This window comes from Dermochelys coriacea, chromosome 5 (assembly GCF_009764565.3).
Source record: "Dermochelys coriacea isolate rDerCor1 chromosome 5, rDerCor1.pri.v4, whole genome shotgun sequence".
Lineage (NCBI taxonomy): Eukaryota > Metazoa > Chordata > Testudines > Dermochelyidae > Dermochelys > Dermochelys coriacea.
The window spans coordinates 113,978,284-114,001,873 of record NC_050072.1 but is presented as its reverse complement, the minus strand read 5'-3'; the positions used below and the strand labels follow the sequence as shown (position 1 = coordinate 114,001,873).

At 41.5% G+C, this 23,590-nt stretch overlaps 1 protein-coding gene across 6 annotated transcripts in view; it reads left to right on the top strand.

The window, feature by feature from the left end:
• The window catches only part of MLLT3 (MLLT3 super elongation complex subunit), a 235,518-nt gene that overhangs the window by 126,480 nt on the left and 85,448 nt on the right, over positions 1–23,590 (top strand). For 5 of the 6 annotated variants that reach the window (XM_038403556.2, XM_038403551.2, XM_038403559.2 and 2 more), the window contains 2 exons: positions 18,689–18,771; positions 22,738–22,881. In XM_038403556.2, the coding sequence (XP_038259484.1) occupies positions 18,689–18,771; positions 22,738–22,881 (227 nt within the window). Of the gene's footprint in view, positions 1–18,688; positions 18,772–20,260; positions 20,710–22,737; positions 22,882–23,590 lie in introns of all 6 variants that reach the window. The other variant, XM_038403553.2, reaches the window with a different exon arrangement.

Sequence of the window (23,590 nt, the reverse complement as noted above, 5' to 3'; positions counted from 1 at the left end):
TGCGTCGGTCTGCACTGCTTTAGTTTATCGAGCAGAAACAGTCATCAGCATGGACGCATGTCCCCTGGAATGGTGGCTGAAGCATGAAGGAGCATATGAATGTTTAGCACATCTGGCATGTAAATACCTTGCAATGCCAGCTACAAAATTGCCATGCAAATGCTTGTTCTCACTTTTTTCCACTATATTTTTATAGCAGGATGGTTAACATATGAGAACTATTCTTTGGTGAAGGTATAGCCTAACTAAGATTGCAGGGATAAACTCTGGATGGAAGAAAATGCCAGAGTTAAGGTTGTCCTTGCAATGTTAACTTTCCCCTTTTATACATATGCATTAAAATACATACAATATCACACAATTTCCCTACAACCTTAGATACCCTTCTTGTAGTACTGAGTAATTATTTGGGCATGCCAGAAAGTCTGTGGAAGTACATGGAAAATACTCAGTAAAATTGTACTTATAAAACATAGATATTGGTGTGTATGCCATACAGAGCAATACTGAAAATTAACTCTATTAAAATTGGCATTTATAGGTCATCTGAGTTCACAGCTATGTTAACTTTGTGGTTTCCCTCCTTATCTTCTAGATTGCCTGTAACAGAGGCTGTATAACACATGGGTGCTGACAATTATTAAAACCCATAACTAGCGTACAGAAAACTTGCTCTATAAAATGGCAAATCAATAAAGATATATTGAACATTGGTTTATGTATAAAACCAATGAGAGTGTTACAAGCTACTAGATGTGACACTAAGGATGTAGGAAAATTGCCACTGTAGTTGAGAAATAGGTATGATTGCGTAATTCAAGATTGATTGCAATCTGTATACATAAGAAAACAGAACTAAGCTTTAAACCTGTGTGAGTTTTAAATTGGCATTTCCTGACTATTGTATGCTTAACTGTGAAAAATTAACACCATTTTTGTTTGAATTTATAAATTTGGTTTTAAATTTAGTGAGTAATTGTTTACTGCTTCCTCTGTGGGTCTTGTAACAACATTTAACTAATAAACACTGTAATCATAGCTGTGATGATATTGTCATAGTATTTTTGTATGAAAGAATGTTTTGGCATGACTGAATTCTCTTCAGGTTGTTTAAAAGCAACATGTAAATAAATTTCCATTTTAGGAAACACAGTACCTACGGGAAAAGGATTGGTAGAGCATAGGGAATGTATAAAGTTTTCCTCAATGGCAGAAAGTACACCTGGGTCAGAATATAGCAATACAAGCAGTAGAACATATTTACTTCACCAAGGGGCCCAAAGCCAAAGTAGCAGGGTCAGTTACAGAGTAGTATGGCCAAGGAACTGCAATAGAGCACCATTTGAAGCTTGGAGCGGAGCTCTCATGGCAAAGGGGTGGGATGGGACACATGTACACTGCTAATCTTCCCTTTGGAGTGAATCCCAGCTCTTGCTGGTGGAGTTTCCTTTAATGTAGATAGCGAATGGAGAAGGGTTAATTGATAACCAAAGCACCTGGATTACATGAAGTGTTAGGAAGATCTGTGTCCATGTAAGAAAAGTGTTTCTCTAAAACAACTATAAAACTTTTTTTTTTTTTCAGAATATGTAGGAGTCACCGAATACATGATGGCATGGCTTATCCAGGTTTTATTAGCATTTGTCTGGGATGACTTCCATAACTCAAACGTGACTTCACCATTTGTGAGTGATGCACCCTTCCCAGGTTCACATCCATGAAGTCTGTAAAGTGTACTGAGCCATCATGAGGGAGAGTGAGTGCATGTTGTGTGCATTCCAGGAATTAGCTTATTTTTTAACCATCTTTTCCAAGAGAACCACTGCCTTTCTTTTCAGCATCGTCTATTGCAGTTATTTTTTTCTCAAATCAGTTATGTTCATGTAGCTGTAAAATACTCTTCTTCTGTGGTTTTTTTTTTTTTTCATTTTCTCCCCTAACTTGAAGTTTTCCTGTGTAATAGGAGTCTTGTTACCCTAGTGAAGACAAAGCTATGCAAGACTTTACTATAAAATTTAGAATAAGGGGAGTAAGGAAAACAAAACTGTTCACAAGTAAGTGGAATGTTGTTGGACACTAGTAGGGAAAGAAACTTTTTGGTTAGCCCTTTGACTCTCCAAGAGTATGGACCGAAGGCTCACATCAATCAGATCTTTCAAGATGCTTGTTGAGGATGTATGTATCTCTTAGTGCGCGTAGGGCTGCTTCTGTGAACTCTCAGCACATGGGACACTACAGTCTGGAAACAATTCTGTCTGTGTCTGCAGTGGATTAAAGTCACAGTAATAGAGACTATACTGGATACTAAATCCATTCATCATTATTTTGGAGCACTAATTAGTAATAATACTTACTCTGAAACTTATTTTGCATCTTTTGTGTATTCATGACAGAGGAATGTGTATTTATAAGAACACTGGTGGTTTTTTTGTTCTGGTTCAACAGTCCATTTTCTAGTATTCAGAATGCACATGGTGTTTCTTTGAATGGCAAAGACCGTAAGGTAGGGGTGTGTGTGTGTGTGTGTGTGTGTGTGTGTGTGTGAAATGACTGAAGTAAAATTAATCTCACGTTAGAACTAGAAAATTAATGGTTATAAGTGGTAGCTACATGCTGTGCTAATTCAAAACTACTTGGTTTTTATTTCCTTTGTCTCTCTCTCCAAGGGCTCCATTATCAGTCTTTATACTTCATGACTTTTTATCAGTCACTGCTAACCAACTATGTTAACAGATGTAGGTTCTTAGTTGATTCCAGTCAGTTTCTCAGGTTTAGGTTAATGTCCTATGCAGTATATAAGAATGTGTATAAACACAAGCAGAAGTCCAGTGGCTTTCAGGTTTTGGAGGAGGGAAGGAGAAAAATCCAAGAAGTAAAACCAAACACATTTATATAAGCAATAGGAGGCCCGCTGGTCCTGAGGAATAGGACACAGTGGTAGAGGGCCAGAACCCATTTTCTTTTTCTTTTTCTTTTATTTTTTTTTTAAGGGCTCGCAGTCCTGGCTTGCTGTGTGACCTTGGGAAAGTCATTATATTGAGGTTTTTCAAAGGCACTTCAGGGAGTTAGGCACTCAAGTCCTATTGGAAATGGGCTTCAAAATCCCAGTCTAAGCCTGTTTGTTCCTTAGTTTCCTTATCTATAAAATGAGTATTATGACATTTACTTCCGTTAAAGTTCTTGGATTTCTACAAATGGAAAGTGCTTTAGAAGTGCCAGCTGATTCATAGATACTAAGGTCAGAAGGGACCATTCTGGTCATCTAGTCCGACCTCCTGCACAGCGCAGGCCACAGAATCTCACCCACCCACTCATAAATGATATTTATTCATTTACAAGTTGACTATAATTTTCTTACTGCAATTTACTGGAAAAATGTTGCATTGATTGGCAGGAGCTATATTTTCTTTCACTTTGAAGAGCATTACAAGAGCATTTACCAATAGTAAACTATAATGCCAATAGGTGCAGATAGAGAAGCTGTTCAGGACCAGCTTCTCCAGCATAGTCAACACAAAATTTCTGATTTTTTTTAACTCTTCCAAAATTCAGTAGAGTTATCATGCTTTGAGTTGTGCTTTCATGTAATACGACAGTCACAATTTAAAAAAAAAATCTGTTATCCCACATTTGCAATATAGTAGTAACTGAGATACTGGAGTGATTTCCTATGGTAAGTATAGAGAAGAATGAAATATTTCAGATATCACTCTTTGGATGGATGTTGACTTTTTAATTGTGATCAATGTATTTTGCATAATTAATTACACCACAGTAAAGTTTTCAGGGCAGTTACTGTTATAACAATCCCTGACTTCATTTGCTGATATCTTCTCAAAGAATTCCTCTTTGGGGCTGAAAATTCTATTCCTGTTTATGTGCTCATAGGTGAACTTGTGTGCATTAAATTAAAGGAAAAGCCCTTAAATTCCTTTTCTGGTTTAAGGAAAAGTTGTACAAGTTATTTTCTTACATTCTAAATGAGATTGTAGGCACTTGTTGTTTGGATTGGGTTACGACAAGAACATGTAACTAGTCCTCAACTAGGAGCGCGTGCTTTATGCTTGAAAAACTTTTGCATTTGATCTCACTTAATTGAATAAAGCTTAGGGTGATTTTTGAATATTTCATACTGAATACGTGTAATGGAAAATTTTAAGTTATAAAGTATGTAATTTAGTATAGAGGCACTGCATATGTGTACAGATGCACACTCCTCAAAACAGGTTAAGGCAGCAATCTGAATTCTTCTAACTGCTGTCTTTCCACCAGGATCCTCTATCTAGCTCTCCAGCGTCTTATTTCCCTGGTCCTTTTCCCCCTTGGTGTTTTTATTTTAAATAAATAATCCTTAGATCAAGTTTCCCAAATTTCTCAAATCTAGATTATAAAATTCTTTAGTTTATGGACTCCCACTAGTTCTTCGTACAGCCCATAGCACAACAGGGCCCTATATTGGTTGAGTCTATTTCACGTATTGCACATGTATAGTTTTCCTTGGTGTTTTATTAACTGGATAGTTTATAATATACCTGGATATGTTAGTATCTATACTTTAAATATATGCCAGAAAATAAATGAGATTATGTGCTGTTTAGCAGTGTTAATTTAGTCATAGAAACAGTTTCCTGTTTTTTTTAAATGACTGCACTGCTCTAATATCCTGCAGAAGTTGTTGTTGTTGTTTTTTAAAAAAAATATAATTATGCCACAATACAGTGTTTTTCCCCCTGTCCCATGTCCACTCATGCCAGACCTCCACAAACTTCCCACTGCATTTGCCCTTTTGGTCTGTATTTGCTAACTGTTCTTTCCTGTTATGTCTATTTGTTTTCCTTTGGAACTTTTCTTTTCTGTTTTTTTTTTTCTTTTTTGGTCATTCTTGTTTTTGGTGGCTTTCCAAGTTCCTGTCATTCCCAGATAATTCCCCATTCCCATTCTCCCACTCTCCAGAATGTTCTAGGTAAGGTTTGAGCATTGATCAGCTAAACTGCATGTGCACTTGCAGGAGAGCTGAGTCTGTGGGAACCTCTGAAAAACAAAATGAGAAGCTTGTGCTCACAGACTGCTGGCTGAGCCTGTATACAGGATCTGCTCCTGCCAGTAGCTATATTAATGGCTTCCACAGAAGCAGGGAGGGAAATAGGGTGGCTTTCAAGGAGCTCACTTGCAATACTACTGTCCCTGTACATGTAGAGTCATTCAACTTTCCTTGCTCTGTTCCTTTGTTCAACAGCTTGTGCACACTCCAGCCCTCTCCCTTCCCCAGTATAATTCTCCTTGACTTTAATGTCAATCCTCCAGGTTGGAGAGAGACAGAAATAACATCTTGAGATGGAATCTGTGTTTGTAAACCCATCACCCTAAGTTTCAATGAAACCTGTAAGTATAGCAGATTTTGTTTTCAGAGCTGTAACATGAAATGTTGACAAGTTACTATTCTTCTTTAAGCACCTGCCCCTCTGAGTGTTCCACTATACAGATGCATACACTCCATGTGCCTGACCCTGGAGAATTCTTGAAAACAGTGTCTGTTGGTGTGCTCCTATGAGCTTGTTCCCCTCATGCTCTGTACCAAATGTGCAAAAGGGCTGGGCTGGCCAATCTCCTCTTCAGTTCCTGTTTATCACAGCGTAGCCTGAGTTGGAACCTCCAGTGTCCGGAGATTCTCCTTTTTCTTCAGCCTTCTTATTTTCAAACCTGTAAATATTTTACAATTTGTTAGTTTTATCTAAATTATTTAAAATTCCTAGATTTTTAAGGATAAATTACCTCAGCAGGACAGGGCTTAATTTCAGGCCTTTATTGATGAAGGCAAGCTGGTGGCCAGAATTTCACTGCAATCTGAGGTCATTACATACTACATTGAGCTCAGTGGCCATTGTCATGCACTGGGAATCATGGCCACATTCTTTAGGAGTTTCCCAGGGAGGTCCAGAACACTGTAGCGGGACTTGCTCTTTGACAAGACCAACCTTTTCAATGAAAAGACTGAGTCTTTGCTCTCAGTAAAAGACTCTGCTCTCTGACTACGTATACACCAGCCCCTAGGAGGAAATACCACAAACATGCCTACAAAGCAAGGCCTATGCCTCAACCATTTTACCATCAGCAATCCTATGAACTGCTTCGCAAAAGACAGAGAGCGCAAAAGTCAAAATATCTTAAACCTTCCACGTCAACCCAGTCTCATTCTCTGGGAAAGAGGCACTTTGGATTGGATACTCGGGAGTTGTGAAACACTGTTGATGCTATTTCCACCCAAGCCTCTGTACTCTGGTGGCCATTTAGCACTCTCTTTCCACAACTGAAGAGAAATAACAACAGACAAGTGCATGCTGGATATCATCCATTCTGGCTATCCCACTGAGTTTCTCTCCCCATCTCCTCCAAAAATCCCTTCCCAGTCACCATTCAGAGGCCATTCTCACAAGGAGAATCTCTTCCAGGAGGTAGAATCTCTCCTCCACTGGGGAGTGAGAGTGGGTGCCTATTTAGCATCAAGGGAAAGGGGTTCTATTTGAAAGATTTCCTAGTTCCCCAAAAGAAGGAAGGGTGGAAACCCATTTTTGGCCTGTGATGACTTGTTTTTATTCACAAACTAAAATTCCTATGGTACACTGGCATTGCTAATACCATTCCTGGACAAGAAAGTTCACAGCTCTCGATATGAAAGATGTGTGTTTTCACATGGACATTTGCCCTGCCCATTGAAAATTCCTCAGGTTTATTGTAGTCCATGGCCACTATCAGTACTTCCATTTTGTCTAGTAATTGTACTTTGATCTTCACCAAAGAGTCTCTAGTAGCAGCAGAAAAGTTCAAATGGAGCAGCTCCACTTTCTTCACATATTTAGGCAATTGGTTTCCTGTTGGCAGGCTATGTTTAGAAGCCCTTGCATTAACCATGTCCCTGCTTCATCTTCTATCATACCTAGGAGTCTGTGTGAATATGGAAAAGTCTATCTTCACCCCAAGACAAACTATCGAATTTATAGGAGCTACTCTAGACTCAGTCAGGGTGAGGGCATATCACCTGATTGTCAGATTTCATGCCATACGCAGCCTGATACACCAACTCCTATGTACCAAATAAACACAACATAAACACAGTTGCGAACTTTCACATGGTAAATAAGCACCTCCACTTTCACAAAAAGTCAAAAATCAAGCTAATCCCATTTCAAAATAAGGCCAAAATCAGCCAATCCCTAAGAACCCCAAAACTCTGTGATTAGATTTCCTCCGGCGTGCAGTCTGGGATTGTGGTGGGCCCTCTGTGCATCCCTTACTCTCTCCCTCTCCTTCCCCTGCTTGTCCCCCTTTGCCCCTGCTTGCCGGGAGCTGATTTAAAAAAAAAAAAGTAACAAGCTGCTACAAGCCAAAAACTAGCCAACAAGCAACTCACAAGCCAATTAAGCCAATAACAAGCCCAATTTCTGTTTTTTTTTTTTTTCATGGGTTTGGCATGTCTGAGTATGAACAGTGACAGTTCCCACCAGAATGGGGCCTCACTAATTTGGTGGAAAGATCTTGGATTAGTCTGTGTGGGTGTTCCATCTCCCACACTTGACAAGGCAGTAATTACGGATGCCTCCCTGCTAGTCCGGGGAGCTCACACCAGCCAATCACATGATGATTCAAGACAAGCCCTTGAATGCCCCAAGAGACCAGAATGCATGTAAATCTTCTGGAACTCCCTCCTGTCCTTGAACATTGCCTTCCTCATTGCCATCACCTCAGCCAGAAGCGTAGGTGAACTTGGGGCCCTAAATGCTGATCTACTGTACACAATATTTCATAAGGACAAAGTTTCTCTACAACTACACCAAAAATTCATTCCTAAAATAGCTGTGGAATTTCATATAAACCAGTCAGTTCACTTACTTGTATTTTTTTTCCAAAGCCCCATGGCTCTAGCGAGGAGAGGAGACTTCATTCCTTCAATGTGCGATGAGCATTGGCATTTTACCTGTAAAGAACAAAACTGATCAAACAGGCATTTGAATTGTTCGTTGCCATAGTAGAATGAGTCTAAAGTCAAGCTGTCCCATCTCAGAGTGTTTCTAAGTGGATATTTGGCTGTATCTTACTCCATCAATTCACACAGCTTCCTCCCTCATATGCGGTAAGGACAGAAGTGGCCTTACTGGCATTAGGTATTCTTTCTTAACAGTTGCAGGGCAGCTACGTGGAATTCCATCCACACATTTTCGAGACATTAGCCTTGGTCCAGGACTCCTCCACTGATGCATCCTTTGGGGCAGTAGTTCAACAAATAGTTATACCATCTGCATCCCTGCAACCCCTTCCCCTCTGAGTGCCGCTTGTTTGTCAGTCACAGTGGAATATACATAGGGACAGGGGTGCTGGAAAATTTATAAAAGGCGGCTGCTGAGAGCCATTGAACAAAACTGTAAACACTCCATATGATGGAATCCACTTCAAGCCAGGGGGTACGGCAGCACCCTTAGTTCCAGAACCTATGCAAAGGGACCAGCAATCAAAAAAGAGTGGGAAGTTACTTACCTTATTGCCACTGGAGTTTGTTGAGATGTGTGGTCCCTATCTATATTCCACTACCTGCCCTCCTCCCCCCTTGCTTCAGATCTTGGCAAGATTTGCGGTAAAGGGGGAACCGAAGAGGTGATTGGTCTGCTCCTCTCTTATATCCTTGGTGCCGAGCAGGAGGAGAGCAGAAATGCAGGCATGGACTAGAGGACACAGCTTGCAAGATTATTCCAGTATCAGGTGTGTGGAGCACATGCACATCCCCATTGGAATACAGATAGGGACAATACATCTCAAAGAACTCCAGTTACAGTAAGATAAATATCTTCCCTTTTAGCACTGCTAACTGCTTTGTAAATCTAAGAAAATAAATATCTGAGGGGAAGAAAGAGAAGAAAATATTTATACTTAAGGTATTTCCTGGACCACTTAGGTGCACAAGAAGAAGCTGACATGGCATATATGAGAAATGAGACCTCAGTGCATTTCACTTAATGGGAGCTTGAGACTTCAGTGCCAGCCAATCTATTCTCATACATGAAATGTTTCTATATTGCATCATTTCCATTTGGATAAATCTTACTGCTTAACCTCTCCCTCTTTTTGTAAATGGCTTTCAGTCTTCTGTCCCAAAACTGCATGGTCAAAGCTCATAAGAGTATTACAAGTAAAACCCAGTGGCGCTGGAACATTTTTCAATAGTGGGGGTGCTGAAAGCCAGACCACTAACCCCCTCCCCCTGAGCTGAGGCTTTCAGCACCCCCATTATTCAAAATGTTCCAGCGCCACTGGATTTTACTTGTAGTACTCTAATGAGCCAGCAGCCAGGACCCTGGGTGCACAGGGCTGGCAGCCTGGAGTCTGGGGGTGCTGCAGCACCTCTCACACCCCTAGTTCCTGTGCCCGTGGTAAAACCTCTCTCCTAGCCTGACTTCCCAGGGGCAGGGGGGAGGAGTAGGGCTCATGTAACCTGCATTCAGGAGGTGTCAGTATGTATTATTTTAACCAGCGAGTGCCCTTAACTAAGACTATTTTGTTTAAATTTTCGAAAGCTTCTTCAGCATGTAAAAGTTCTTGGTTTTAAAAGAGAACACTCGTATGCTGTTAATACTATCTGTAATGTGGAATACTGTCTTTGGCTGTTTTTTCAAATATATGGCTGAGTTTGAAGCTTAAAAAGATCCCTATGTCTGAAACTCCCCTCTTTGTTTTGCTCTATCTTGGGTATGTCTACACTACGAAATTGGGTCAAATTTATAGAAGTCTGTTTTGTAGAAAGCGTTTTATACAGTCGATTGTGTGTGTCCCCACACGAATGTTCTAAGTGTATATAGTTGGCGGAGTGTGTCCACAGTACAGAGGCAACCATCGACTTCCGGAGCGTTGCACTGTGGGTAGCTATCCCATAGTTCCCGCAGTCTCCACCACCCATTTGAATTCTGGGTAGAAATCCCAGTGCCTGATGGGGCTAAAACATTGTCGCGGGTGGTTCTGGTACATATCGTCAGGCCTCCCCTTCCCTCTCTCCTTCTATGAAAGCAAGGGCAGACAATCGTTTTGCGCCTTTTTTCTTGAGTTATCTGTGCAGACGCCATACCACAGCAAGCACTGAGCCCACTCAGCTAACTGTCACCGTATGTCTCCTGGGTGCTGGCAGACGCGGTACTGCATTGCTACACAGCAGCAGTTTATTGCCTTTTGGCAGCAGACAGTGCAGTATGACTGGTAGCCATCATCGACGTAGTCCTGGGTGCTCTTTTAACCGACCTCGATAAGGTCAGGGGCGCCTGGGCAAACATGGGAGTGACTCAGCCAGGTCATTTCCCTTTTAAGATTCGTCTCATGGCGATTGAGTCCTACCAGCATTGCACTGTCTTTTAATCAGCAGAAGACGATGGCCAGTAGTCATACTGCACCGTCTTCTGCCGAGCACCCAGGAGATGACAATGGCTAGCGGTTGTATGGCACAGTCTGCTGCCAGCAAGATCTATAAAGATAGATGAAGTAGCTCAAAACAAGAAATAGACCAGATTTGTTTTGTATTCATTTTCTCCTCCCACCCTCCGTGAAATCAACGGCCTGCTAAACCCAGTTTTAAGTTCTATCCTTGAGGTTTTGAGTTCTATTCTTGAGGGAGCCATTCAGTTTCTCGCAAAGCCACATCCTTTGTTGATTTTAATTCCCTGTAAGCCATGTCATCAGTCACCCCTCCCTCCATCAGGGCAACGGCAGACAATCGTTCCACGCCTTTTTTCTGTGCAGACGCCATACCACGGCAAGCATGGAGCCCACTCAGATCACTTTGGCAATTAGGAGCACATTAAACACCACACACGTTATCCAGCAGTATATGCAGCACCAGAACCTGGCAAAGCGAAACCAGGGGAGTAGGCGACGTCCGCGCGGTGAAGAGAGTGATGAGGACATGAACACAGACTTCTCTCAAAGCACGAGCCCTGCCAATGTGGGCATCATGGTGCTAATGGGGCAGGTTCATGCCGTGGAACGCCAATTATGGACTCGAGAAACAAGTACAGACTGGTGGGACTGCATAGTGTTGCAGGTCTGGGACGAATCCCAGTGGCTGCGAAACTTTTGCATGCGTAAGGGCACTTTCATGGAACTTTGTGACTTGCTTTCCCCTGCCCTGAGGCGCAATAATACCAAGATGAGAGCAGCCCTCACAGTTGAGAAGCAAGTGACAATAGCCCTGTGGAAGCTTGCAACACTAGACAGCTACCGGTCAGTCGGGAATCAATTTGGAGTGGGCAAATCTACTGTGGGGGCTGCTGTGATGCAAGTAGCCAACACAGTCAAAGATCTGCTGATATCAAGGGTAGTGACCCTGGGAAATGTGCAGGTCATAGGGAATCCCATTGCAGCAAAGCCATCCACTAACTGTGGTGGGGCCATAGACGGAACCCATATCCCTATCTTGGCACCAGAGCACCAAGCCAGTGAGTACATAAACCGCAAGGGGTACTTTTCAATAGTGCTGCAAGCACTGGTGGATCACAAGGGACGTTTCACCAACATCAACGTGGGATGGCCGGGAAAGGTACATGACGCTCGCATCTTCAGGAACTCTGGTCTGTTTCAAAAGCTGCAGGAAGGGACTTTCTTCCCAGACCAGAAAATAACCGTTGGGGATGTTGAAATGCCTATAGTTATCCTTGGGGACCCAGCCTACCCCTTAATGCCATGGCTCATGAAGCCATACACAGGCAGCCTGGAGCGTAGTCAGGAGTTGTTCAACTACAGGCTGAGCAAGTGCAGAATGGTGGTAGAATGTGCATTTGGATGTTTAAAAGTGCACCGGCGCAGTTTACTGACTCGGTTAGACCTCAGCGAAACCAATATTCCCATTGTTGTTACTGCTTGCTGTGCACTCCACAATATCTGTGAGAGTAAGGGGGAGATGTTTATGGTGGGGGGGGGGAGGTTGAGGCAAATCGCCTGGCTGCTGATTACATGCAGCCAGACACCAGGACGGTTAGAAGAGCACAGGAGGGCGCAGTGCACATCAGAGAAGCTTTGAAAACCAGTTTCATGACTGGCCAGGCTACGGTGTGAAAGTTCTGTTTGTTTCTCCTTGATGAAATCCCCCGCCCCTTGGTTCAATCTGCTTCCCTGTAAGCTAACCACCCTTCCCTCCTCTCTTCAATCACCACTTGCAGAGGCAATAAAGTCATTGTTGCTTCACATTCATGCATTCTTTATTAATTCATCACACAAATAGGGGGATAACTACCAAGGTAGCCCAGGAGGGGTGGTGGAGGAGAGAAGCACCAACAGGAGTAGTGGAAGAGGGAAGGACAAGGCCACACAGCACTTTAAAACTTGTTGAATGCCAGCCTTCTGTTGCTTGGGCAATCCTCTGGGGTGGAGTAGGTGTGTCCTTGGGTGTCTGCGTGAGGAGACTATGGAACTTGGGAAGGAGGGCAGTTGGTTACACAGGGGCTGTAGCGGTGGTCTGTGCTCCAGCTGCCTTTCCTGCAGCTCAACCATACGCTGAAGCATATTAGTTTGATCCTCCAGCAGCCTCAGCATTGAATCCTGTCTCCTATCATCACGCTGCCACTACCTTTCAGCTTCAGCCCTCTCTTCAGCCCACCACCTCTCCTCCTGGTCATTTTGTGCTTTCCTGCACTCTGAGGTTGTCTGTCTCCATGCATTCATCTGTGCTCTGTCAGTGGGAGGACAGCATGAGCTCAGAGAACATTTCATCACGAATGCGTTTTTTTCGCCTTCTAATCTTCGCTAGCCTCTGGGAAGGAGAAGATCCTGTGATCCTTGAAACACATGCAGCTGGTGGAGAAAAAAAAAGGGACAGTGGTATTTGAAAAGACACATTTTATAGAAAAATGGGTACACTCTTTCACAGTAAACCTGCTGTTAACATTACATACATAGCACATGTGCTTTCGTTCCAAGGTCGCATTTTGCCTCCCCCCAGCGCGTGGCTAGCCCCTTCCCCCTCCCTGTGGCTAACAGCAGGGAACATTTCTGTTCAGCCACAAGCAAACAGCCCAGCAGGAACGGGCTCCTGTGAATGTCCCCTTAAGAAAAGCACCCTATTTCAACCAGGTGACCATGAATGACATCACTCTCCTGTGGATAACACAGAGAGATAACGAACGGATGTTGTTTGAACGCCAGCAAACATACACTGCAATGCTTTCTTCTACAATGATTCCTGAGTACGTGCTACTGGCCTGGAGTGGTAAAGTGTCCTACCATGGTGGACGGAATAAGGCTGCCCTCCCCAGAAACTTTTTGCAAAGGCTTTGGGAGAGCCGCGAATGCCAGGGCAAATTCATCATTAAACATGCTGGCTTTTAAACCATGTATAGTATTTTAAAAGGTACACTCACCAGAGATCCCTTCTCCGCCTGGTGGGTCTGGGAGGCAGCCTTGGGTGGGTTTGGGGGGTACTGGCTCCAGGTCCACGGTGAGAAACCGTTCCTGGCTATCGGGAAAACCGGTTTCTCCACTTGCTTGCTGTGAGCTATCTACAACCTCATCATCATCTTCCTCATCCCCCAAACCTGATTCCGTGTTGCCTCAATTGAAGGAGTCAAACAACACAGCTGGGGTAGTGGTGGCTGAACCCCCTAAAATTGCATGCAGCTCATCATAGAAGTGGCATGTTTTGGGCTCTGACATGAAGTGGCCGTTCACCATTCTGGTTTTCTGGTAGGCTTGCCTCAGCTCCTTAAGTTTCATGCGGCACTGCTTCGGGTCCCTGTTATGGCCTCTGTCCTTCATGGCCTGGGAGATTTTGACAAATGTTTTGGCATTTCGAAAACTGGAACATAGTTCTGATAGCATGGATTCCTCTCCCCATACAGCAATCAGATCACGTACCTCCCATTCGGTCCATGCTGGAGCTCTTTTGTGATTCTGGGACTCCATCATGGTCACCTCTGCTGATGAGCTCTGCATGGTCACCTCTGCTGATGAGCTCTGCACTCACCTGCAGCTTGCCATGCTGGCAAAACAGGAAATGAGTTTCAAAAGTTCGCGGACCTTTTCCTGTCTACTTGGCCAGTGCATCTGAGTTGAGAGTGCTGTCCAGAGTGGTCACAATGGAGTACTCTGGGATAGCTCATGGAGGCCAATACCATCTAATTGTAGGTCCACAGTACCCCAAATTCAACCCAGCAAGGCCGATTTCAGCGCTAATCCCCGTATCGGGGGTGGAGTAAGGAAATCGATTTTAAGAGCCCTTTAAGTCGAAAAAGTCTTCATCATGTGAATGGATGCAGGATTAAATTGATTTAATGCTGCTAAATTCGACCCAACTCCTAGTGTAGACCAGGGCTTACTTAACACTCTCATTCAAACCCCTTCTTAAAATGCACTTCTTTCAAGAGACTTTCATGAGCTGTAATTCCTCCTCTTTCCTGCCAAGAAAATGGAAAGACATTTAAAATAATGATTGGACGGGGGAAAAAAAAACATGTAACAAACATAGCACATATGAAACATTAGGGTGTGTTCATACTGCTTTTCCTGCCATCCTTGGTTTTTGTGATGTAAACTACATATCAGTGCAGCAGCCTGTCACCATGGGGAAGTGGTGGTGCACAGAATCTTCCTCGCTTCTGCACAAAGTCTGGTCCAAGGGCTGCACAGGGCTAACAGCGCTATAGCCATCCCAAAGGGGAGGGCCAGAAGGAGGAACTATGGCCTTATCCCCCTCGGCACTCTGCAGTGAGCAGCAAAGCTTGCCTGGCCGCAGCGGGGGGAACACACCTACTATGCTCACTTTAGCATGTAGTAGCAGCCACACTCGCTGTGGAAGCTGGAGAGTTGACAGGTTCTGTAGCACCTGCATATCTGCTAGCACCTTAAATGTATGGTATTACCTTGTCTCTATGGATAGTAATAATTTGGGGCAGGCAACTTGTCTTTATCTGATCTGTCTGTAAAGTGCACTGTGCACTATTGTTGGTTTTTATTTAGTAGTACATACAGCTTCTGTGGTAAAAGTGTTTCTTTTTAATATATGTAATGGGGTAGCCAAACTATGGCTTCTGAGCCACATATGGCTCTTTTACCATTAAAGTGTGGCTGGAAGAGCTCCCTCTTCCCCCTCATTCTCCACCTACCAGACTGGGTCAGGGGAGTTCGGGACCTCTACCTTGTGGTGGAGTAGGGGCTTCTGCCCAGTGAGGAGGAGGTTCTCAGGGCTTCTGCCCTGCAGGACGCACCTACCGGGGCTCAGGGTTTTAACAGGAGCAGAGCTGAAGCCCTAAGCCCCGGAAGGTACCTCTCATGGGGCTGAAGCCTCAAGCCCTAGCAGGAATGCCCTGGCTCTCAAACTTCTGAAGATTGTCATGTGGAGGGTCAGTAAGTTTGGCCACCCTGATATACAAGGTCATTCACTTCATATAACATACCTTTTACAATGCAACCTCCTAGCAATACCAAATGAGCTCTTAAGTTAGTATCTGCTGCACTATATCTGGGGAATTACTATTCACAGGTTCAATCTGTCAGCTAACACTGATATAACAAGACCAGGTGGTCCAGAGAAGTCATGTGTTCACATTATTTCCACCAGTCATCCACAGAGGATCTGGCAATCTCGTATCATGGCACTGAGATGATAGCACACGGGAAATTAGCTTGTACAAACATTGAAGTAATATTAAGGAACTGGCTTAACGCTTCTGAAGAGTTAAGAAAAGGAGTACTTGTGGCATCTTAGAAACTAACAAATTTATTAGAGCATAAGCTTTCGTGAGCTACAGCTCACTTCATCGGATGCATTTGGTGGAAAAAACAGAGGAGAGATTGATATATACACACACAGAGAACATGAAACAATGGGTTTATCATACACACTGTAAGGAGAGTGATCACTTAAGATAAGCCGTTACCAGCAGCAGGGGGGAAAGGAGGAAAACCTTTCGTGATGACAAGCAAGATAGGCCATTTCCAGCAGTTAACAAGAATATCTGAGGAACAGTGGGGGGTGGGGTGGGGTAGGGGGGAGAAATACCATGGGGAAATAGAAGTCACCTACTACAGGACAGGCCCAACAAAGAAAATAACAGAACGCCACTAGCCATCACCTTCAGCCCCCAACTAAAACCTCTCCAACGCATCATCAAGGATCTACAACCTATCCTGAAGGACAACCCATCACTCTCACAGATCTTGGGAGACAGGCCAGTCCTTGCTTACAGACAGCCCCCCAATCTGAAGCAAATACTCACCAGCAACCACACAACAGAACCACTAACCCAGGAACCTATCTTTGCAACAAAGCCCGTTGCCAACTCTGTCCACATATCTATTCAGGGGATACCATCATAGGGCCTAATCACATCAGCCACACTATCAGAGGCTCGTTCACCTGCACATCTACCAATGTGATATATGCCATCATGTGCCAGCAATGCCCCTCTGCCATGGACATTTGTCAAACTGGACAGTCTCTATGTAAAAGAATGAATGGACACAAATCAGACGTCAAGAATTATAACATTCAGAAACCAGTTGGAGAACACTTCAGTCTCTCTGGTCACTCGATTACAGACCTAAGAGTGGCTATCCTTCAACAAAAAAGCTTCAAAAACAGACTCCAAGGAGAGACTGCTGAATTGGAATTAATTTGCAAACTGGATACAATTAAGTTAGGCTTGAATAGAGACTGGGAATGGATGAGTCATTACACAAAGTAAAACTATTTCCCCATGGTATTTCTCCCCCCTACCCCACCCCACCCCCCACTGTTCCTCAGATATTCTTGTTAACTGCTGGAAATAGCCTACCTTGCTTGTCACTATGAAAGGTTTTCCTCCTTCCCCCCCCTCCCCCCTTGCTGCTGGTAATGGCTTATCTTAAGTGATCACTCTCCTTACAGTAAAAAGAAAAGGAGTACTTGTGGCACCTTAGAGACTAACAAATTTATTAGAGCATAAGCATATGCATTTATTAGATGCATCCGATGAAGTGAGCTGTAGCTCACGAAAGCTTATGCTCTAGTAAATTTGTTAGTCTCTAAGGTGCCACAAGTACTCCTTTTCTTTTTGCGAATACAGACTAACACGGCTGATACTCTGAAACCTGAAGAGTTAAGGTTTCCCTAGCTCGCTCAGCTTAGTGTGAACTTGTATCATGTCATTTACTCTACAATACTTTAGCACAGCTAAATAGGGGGAAGAAGAGGGTTGGGTTCTGAATCTCCTGACCTTTTTGAGAAGGTCAGGGCTAGAGTTTGACTTGAGTTGAGAGTTTTGGTCGCAAGGCTCGTGTTTAAAGCTGCTGGAGTTGCACATAACTAAAAGTACATGTACTACATCGACAATATAGGGGGAAATGTTATCTAGGTATACTGGCGTTGTAAATCTTATCCTATTATAGAAGTCCTCACCCTACAGTGTACAGTTTGTATGTACTGCTCTAATACTGTAACATAATTCACCATTCCTGAGACTACCAAAGCCTACTGTATGCCAGAATACCATGGCTTTTCAGCATGTGGCAGATTTTGGTTTAACTGGGATACAGTAATACACAAATTATCAGAGAGAGTCGCTCTACCGTCTTTGAAAGGATGTTTCACAAACTCCACCATGGTGGATTGATTTAAATTAAGGCAATTTAATTAATGATTTAAATAAACTGTTTTAATTAACTTTCCATTTGTACTTCAGTTATTTTTTTAAAGAAAGGTGCATTCTCATTTGTCAATGTAGCTATTTTAAAGCAATTATAGAGCTTAATATATTTAGATACTTATTAACTGTACATCTAAATGTTTTAGAAAATGATGAATGATATACTGCTTATTTACTAGATAATATTTTGCTCATGATTTGTGTCAAAGTATATTAGAATGATAATTGGAATTTAATTAAACATAAACATTATATAACATATATTTTTAGTAATCAAAACAATCTTAAATATTTTGGATACATAAACTTCAATGTTTTTCCATGAGCTGGAGAATAATTTTGCATGGTGGATGGAGACCTGTTCATAATTTGAGAACTGAGCTAATCGGAGCTCATGTAGGGAAAAGCTATAAAATAGGAGTCTGAGACCACCCTGATGGGCTCAGTGGATGATCATGGTGAGATACATGATAGTGTCTCCTGGAATCAGAGGCTGGATCCCGATGCCTTTGATGACTTTTGCACTCAGAAGCACAGCCTTTAGGTCCTCCATTGGATCAAGCCCTTAATACAGTTCATGATCTATTGTGCCATATTTATAAAACTTGATCTCAAAACTTAATAGTTTTCCCCTAACACTTTCTTTATATAGAAAAGCAAACTTTAACTTGAAGTTTTTGATAAGAGGCTCATGGATTCAACATATTTATTTTTCGTTAAATGTTTTAAGAGGTGACAATATGTTTAAGCCTTAACATATTTTGTATTGAATTCAGTTTTAATTTTAAATAGGTTATTTCTAAAAAGAAAAATGTATTATAATTTACATTACAAAATTAAAAAATCTGATTTTAAATCAAATCAAAAAATCAATCAATTCTTATGCACCCTGAACTCAGTAGAGGGAAGTAAAAAAACAAAAGAAAACTGTGACCAACTCTGTAACTACGTTTCTAAATGATTTGCTCATTCTAGTTTTGCCATCGTCCTGTAAACTACTACTGACCCTTGTTATTAAACAGATCTTCTTTTTTTTGTTTCAGTGTGTAAAGATCCACCTTACAAAGTTGAAGAATCTGGATATGCTGGTTTCATTTTGCCAATTGAGGTTTACTTCAAAAACAAGGTATGTAATCTGATACTGTTTCACTTTCTGCAAAAAAATTAATATGCAAGTTATTTGATAGTTTGCATTTTAATTCACAAATCACAACAAACTTGTTAAATACCATCATAAAAACTTACTACAAACTCTAAAAATTATGGCTAGTTGAATGACCAAATAGGATTAGCACAGTGATTTGTGCAGATTGCTCTGTGAAATTAGGATTGCCAGAGAAAAACTGAGAAGGATTACTAGCCTTTGTCAGAAATTGACCAGTTTTTTAGGAAGTTTTTAAAATGGTACTTGAGCTTAAAAAAAGAAGCTGATTTTGATGATTTTTTTATAAGGGTCGCAGTGTTCTAATTAATATTGCCAATTTGTGTCATTAGTTTAGTTTTTGGTCTTTCAAAGGGAACCTTTTTATACCATATCCTCTCTGGAAAATTTTTTTAGTGTAATGTGAATATTGATACTTTTGAACTCAACATTACCAGGGGGCACAGTTAAAAATAAAGTTTTTGCCATTCAACAAAGATTTCAGTATTGTGGTTTCTCCCAGTATAATTTCAGATAGATACTTTGTTTTCTGCAGGTATTTAAGGTAGTTAACATTAAGATTTTAATTAAATACATGAAAGGGACCCTATAGCTAATAACTTTTCAGATGAAAAAGAATCTGATTGGGGGCGAGGTATGTGTGTGTGGAATGGAGAGGAATAATCAAAGTTCCATAGCTTCTTGAATTTAGTGTAGAGTATCACCGTATTTCATGTTGCATATGTATGACTGTTCAATGTGGTTTGGTGGAGCTGCTGTTGTAAATGAAACACACAAACAGTATCTGTAGCTTACCTTGTAATACCAAATTCACCAAAATGTAGTTTGACATACTGGCTTGAAACAGAAACGCACATTTATATATTTTGGTTACATCTCTGTTTTTTAGAATTTTAAATAAGATTAGTGCACTAAAAAAACCCTCGCGTAGCCAAAGTATTCATTGAAACCTGCTCACTTAAAATGTGGTTTAGATAAGTGCAATTTTTTTTAAGTAGGCACTACAATGTTCTGTTCTTTTCCATGGAAAGTTCTGCAAAGTTACAGTATGTGATTTTTTTTCCTGCTCATCCTATTTTAGGATTTGCTCAGGTATCTTTTAGGTGGTTGCTTTTGAATAGTAGGTGTTGAATGATAAGTTTTTCAATGTTCCCTGTATCAATCTGTGGAGTGTAAGGCTTACTCTGCCTCACCTGATAGTGGAGAAAGAAATAGAATTGATTTAGTGAATTAACTGGCTTTTTGGTGCATTTGTCTCCTTTAGGGAGCAGCTTGGTTCATTCCAGGATATCTGACTTTATCATAGAAAAGCGGTTCATTTTCTGGGTCTTTAAGCCCCATCCGTTCAGAGTTCAGCCCAAAACCGGGGACTCAAAGTCAGAAGACAGTGATTCATTGAAGCATCTCTACAGAGGCTTCCCGCCCGACATTTCTTTTTTTGTTTTCCACCCAGACTTTTGGCTGCCTTTGCTGAATATGGAGGCCTTCAAGTCATAGGAGCTCTCCAGCAGGAATTGACATGTACTGAAATCAAGGACAAGTCTCCAATGATTACAACTCGCCTCACTCTCAAGCAACATTTGGAATTGGGAATTTGCAAACATCCCTCACCCCCGTTTTGGTGCCATGGAAATCAAGAAGCAGCAGTTGGACTGTGGGTCAGCCAGTTCTTCACACAGATGCAGCATCAAAACCCTTCCTGGGGTCAATAGCACACAAAGGGAAAAAGACACAAAAATAGGGCCAGCTCTAATTTGTGAAGGTCTCTTCATCCAAAATATTACCTTCTCCTGGCTCAGCTACTCTTCCTCCCCCAAGCTGCTTCACAGGGATTCCAGTACAGAGAAAAAGGGGATAGATTGGAGGAGGAAGGAGGAGACAGATGATCATCACTTATTCAAGGTAGACAACTTTTCCATTTCTGATTCCAAAGGTGTCCAAGGTATATGTAGACAAGAAAGGGGTGCAGGAAGCCATCTGCTCTGGACCTTGGACTCTAAGAATTACAGTATTCCTGTTCCTGAGGCTAAAAAGGAATTGGTAGAAAATCCAATATGCTCTTCCCTCTGACAGAAAATATATTCAAAGCTTTAAGGAATCGCAGAAATGCAGAGAAGCATATGGCATATTCAGCTGCAATGAAAGTGCAGTTAACAGCAATTGAGAAATGTACAGTAGTCCCTTAAAAGGTACTTTTAGATCCAAAGTTTAACTACATTGAAAAATGCACTTTCATTTTTAAAAAGGGTATATGAGCCAATTAGAGGAGTTAAAATGAGTTTCAGTGTATTCTACCCTCCTGTCAGGGCTGTCATTAAATAATGGCTGTAGCTTTTAGGGATGCTTCTTACAGTAAATTTCTGCTTTGAAGTGACAAGCTTTGGTCATCAAATGTTCAGCAAAATTCTTTGAAGACTCCAGTTTGTTCACTTCTTCAATTTGGGCTTATATAGCACACCTGCAGGTACCAACTGAATGACCAGGGGAATGGTGTGGCTCTGTCCAAATAGTTTGGGGAATAATTTACATAATTTTTCCCAGGAAACCATATATTAGCCTCTCTGTCTTCATCCGTGGTACATTTCAATATGGTCAATCAAGCTACTGGTTCATCTAAAGGGGACTGCTCTCCTCTGTCTTCAAAAACAAGCTACTGCAGACTGCTTATCCCAGTTCCTTTTCCTGGGTCACTGCTTCAAGTTCAGAGATAAAGCAACTTTGAGGACTTAACCTGACTTTGTTTAAAATCTTTGTTTTGAATATTTTTTTTTACTGTAATTAAGATTTTCAAGCTTCCTGCTGTCCACATCCTTGGAATCCTGAGGAGTCAAAAGTAAACACTTTTTCGATATGATTTAAACATCCGAAGTGTGCTTGCCACCGAATGAGACGCAAATACAGCACTCCCTCTGAGTAGCTTATGCTCAAAAAGGCATGCTGGATGTATGCTGAAACTGTGTTATACTTGGGAGAGCTAAGGGCTCTCTTATAAATCTGACAGCTTATTTTTCTCTTACTAGTACTCTGTCTTATGTGACCATTGTTTGGCAACTTGTGTTGTACAACTGGCAGGCATAGCGAGTTGAGTGATGTCCATTATTGTCTTCTCTTAAGACTTGCTCTTGTGGAGCAGTTGCCCCATTTGGGGCTTCCAGGAGAGAAATATACAAGGATAGTTGTAAATCTACAACAAGCTTAATTGATTCCTTGTCCTGGTATTACAAATTGGAGTCTAGTCATTGATATTAGTAACCTTTTTGATGTAGGAGCTTTCCAAGTGATAAAGCATTGGTGATTCCATGTCATGTGTGACTTTACCCCTCTTTTACTCCCTATATTGGTACAGGGAACATGGAAAAAAGCTATATGTCATTACTACCTGAACATACCATTCCTTACTACAGTAGCAATAGCAAGATATTTTATTTATTTTGTGGTGGAATGTTTGGAAATCTAGTTGATTAGTCTGGATCCTGGGTGATGAGGTCATATCAGTAGTGACAAGGAACAAAATGAGCAGAGACCATACACAGGAGTATGTAGACTGTCACAGTTTTATTCCTGGTTTCAGAGTAGCAGCCGTGTTAGTCTGTATTCGCAAAAAGAAAAGGAGTACTTGTGGCACCTTAGAGATTAACAAATTTATTTGAGCATAAGCTTTTGTGAGCTACAGCTCACTTCCTGTTAACTTTTTTTTTTTACTGCTTATTAAGAAGAATCCGCTCCAGATTACTACAGAGGATCTTACATTAAAAATTAACTGTTGCTGCAAGCTTTATGCCACTAGTTTTAATATAAAAGAACAGTACAAATGTCGTAATGTTCATTTTAATTAACACCTTTTTTATTTAACTCTTTTATGTAGCACTTGTTTTCAAGCTAATTATTTGTGATGGTAGATTTTTCTATTTGGTAATTTTCAACCCTCAGGAAGAACCGAAGAAAGTGCGCTTTGACTATGACTTATTCCTGCACCTTGAAGGCCACCCACCTGTAAACCACCTCCGCTGCGAAAAGCTCACATTCAACAACCCAACCGAAGAATTCAGAAGAAAGTTGCTGAAGGCTGGAGGGGTGAGTCCCACACCCATGCTGAAAGTCATCACATTTAAGAACTTGCTACTTATTGCTTGTGCACTGAGTGTAATAAAAGTTGCTTTGATAGTAAAATTAAGTGGAGTATGTGAGTGATTAGCTTATTGCCTATTGTTTGAGGTGGAACAAGTAAACAGACTTTTTTTTGACTGACTGACTGACTGACTGACTAATGCCAAAGTACACTATTAGTTAATGGTGTCTTTTGCTGTCTTTAAAGTTAAAATCTTCACATTTATTTCTGCAAAGGCAATAAGGAAATTAAGTTAATGAATGAATTGCTTTATGTGGGCCTCTGAAGTTGAAATGCAGGATACAAACTGTGGTGAGATCAAGTAACACAAAGTTAAACTTTGTTTAAAAAATTGTGATTATAGTGTTTGGAAAATTAAGTGGACCAAGTGCAGAAATGATATGTAAGGCAGCATGAATTAGACTCCCTTATCCTCAGACTGCTTTATATCTACTTATACCTTCTCTTCTGATTTGTAAGAGAAACAAAGTTGGTGTAAGTTACACAGTAGGAGCCAGAAGACAATGTATGAAGGTGTAAGTTACGCCAACTTAGGGTTTGTCTATGACCTTGGAGGGTGTGAAATGCAGTATCTGCTAGCATGCTATACTGGAACTCCCTTGTGTGGAAGCTGCAGGTGCTAACTAAAAGGTACCTAGTTAGAGGATTACATTA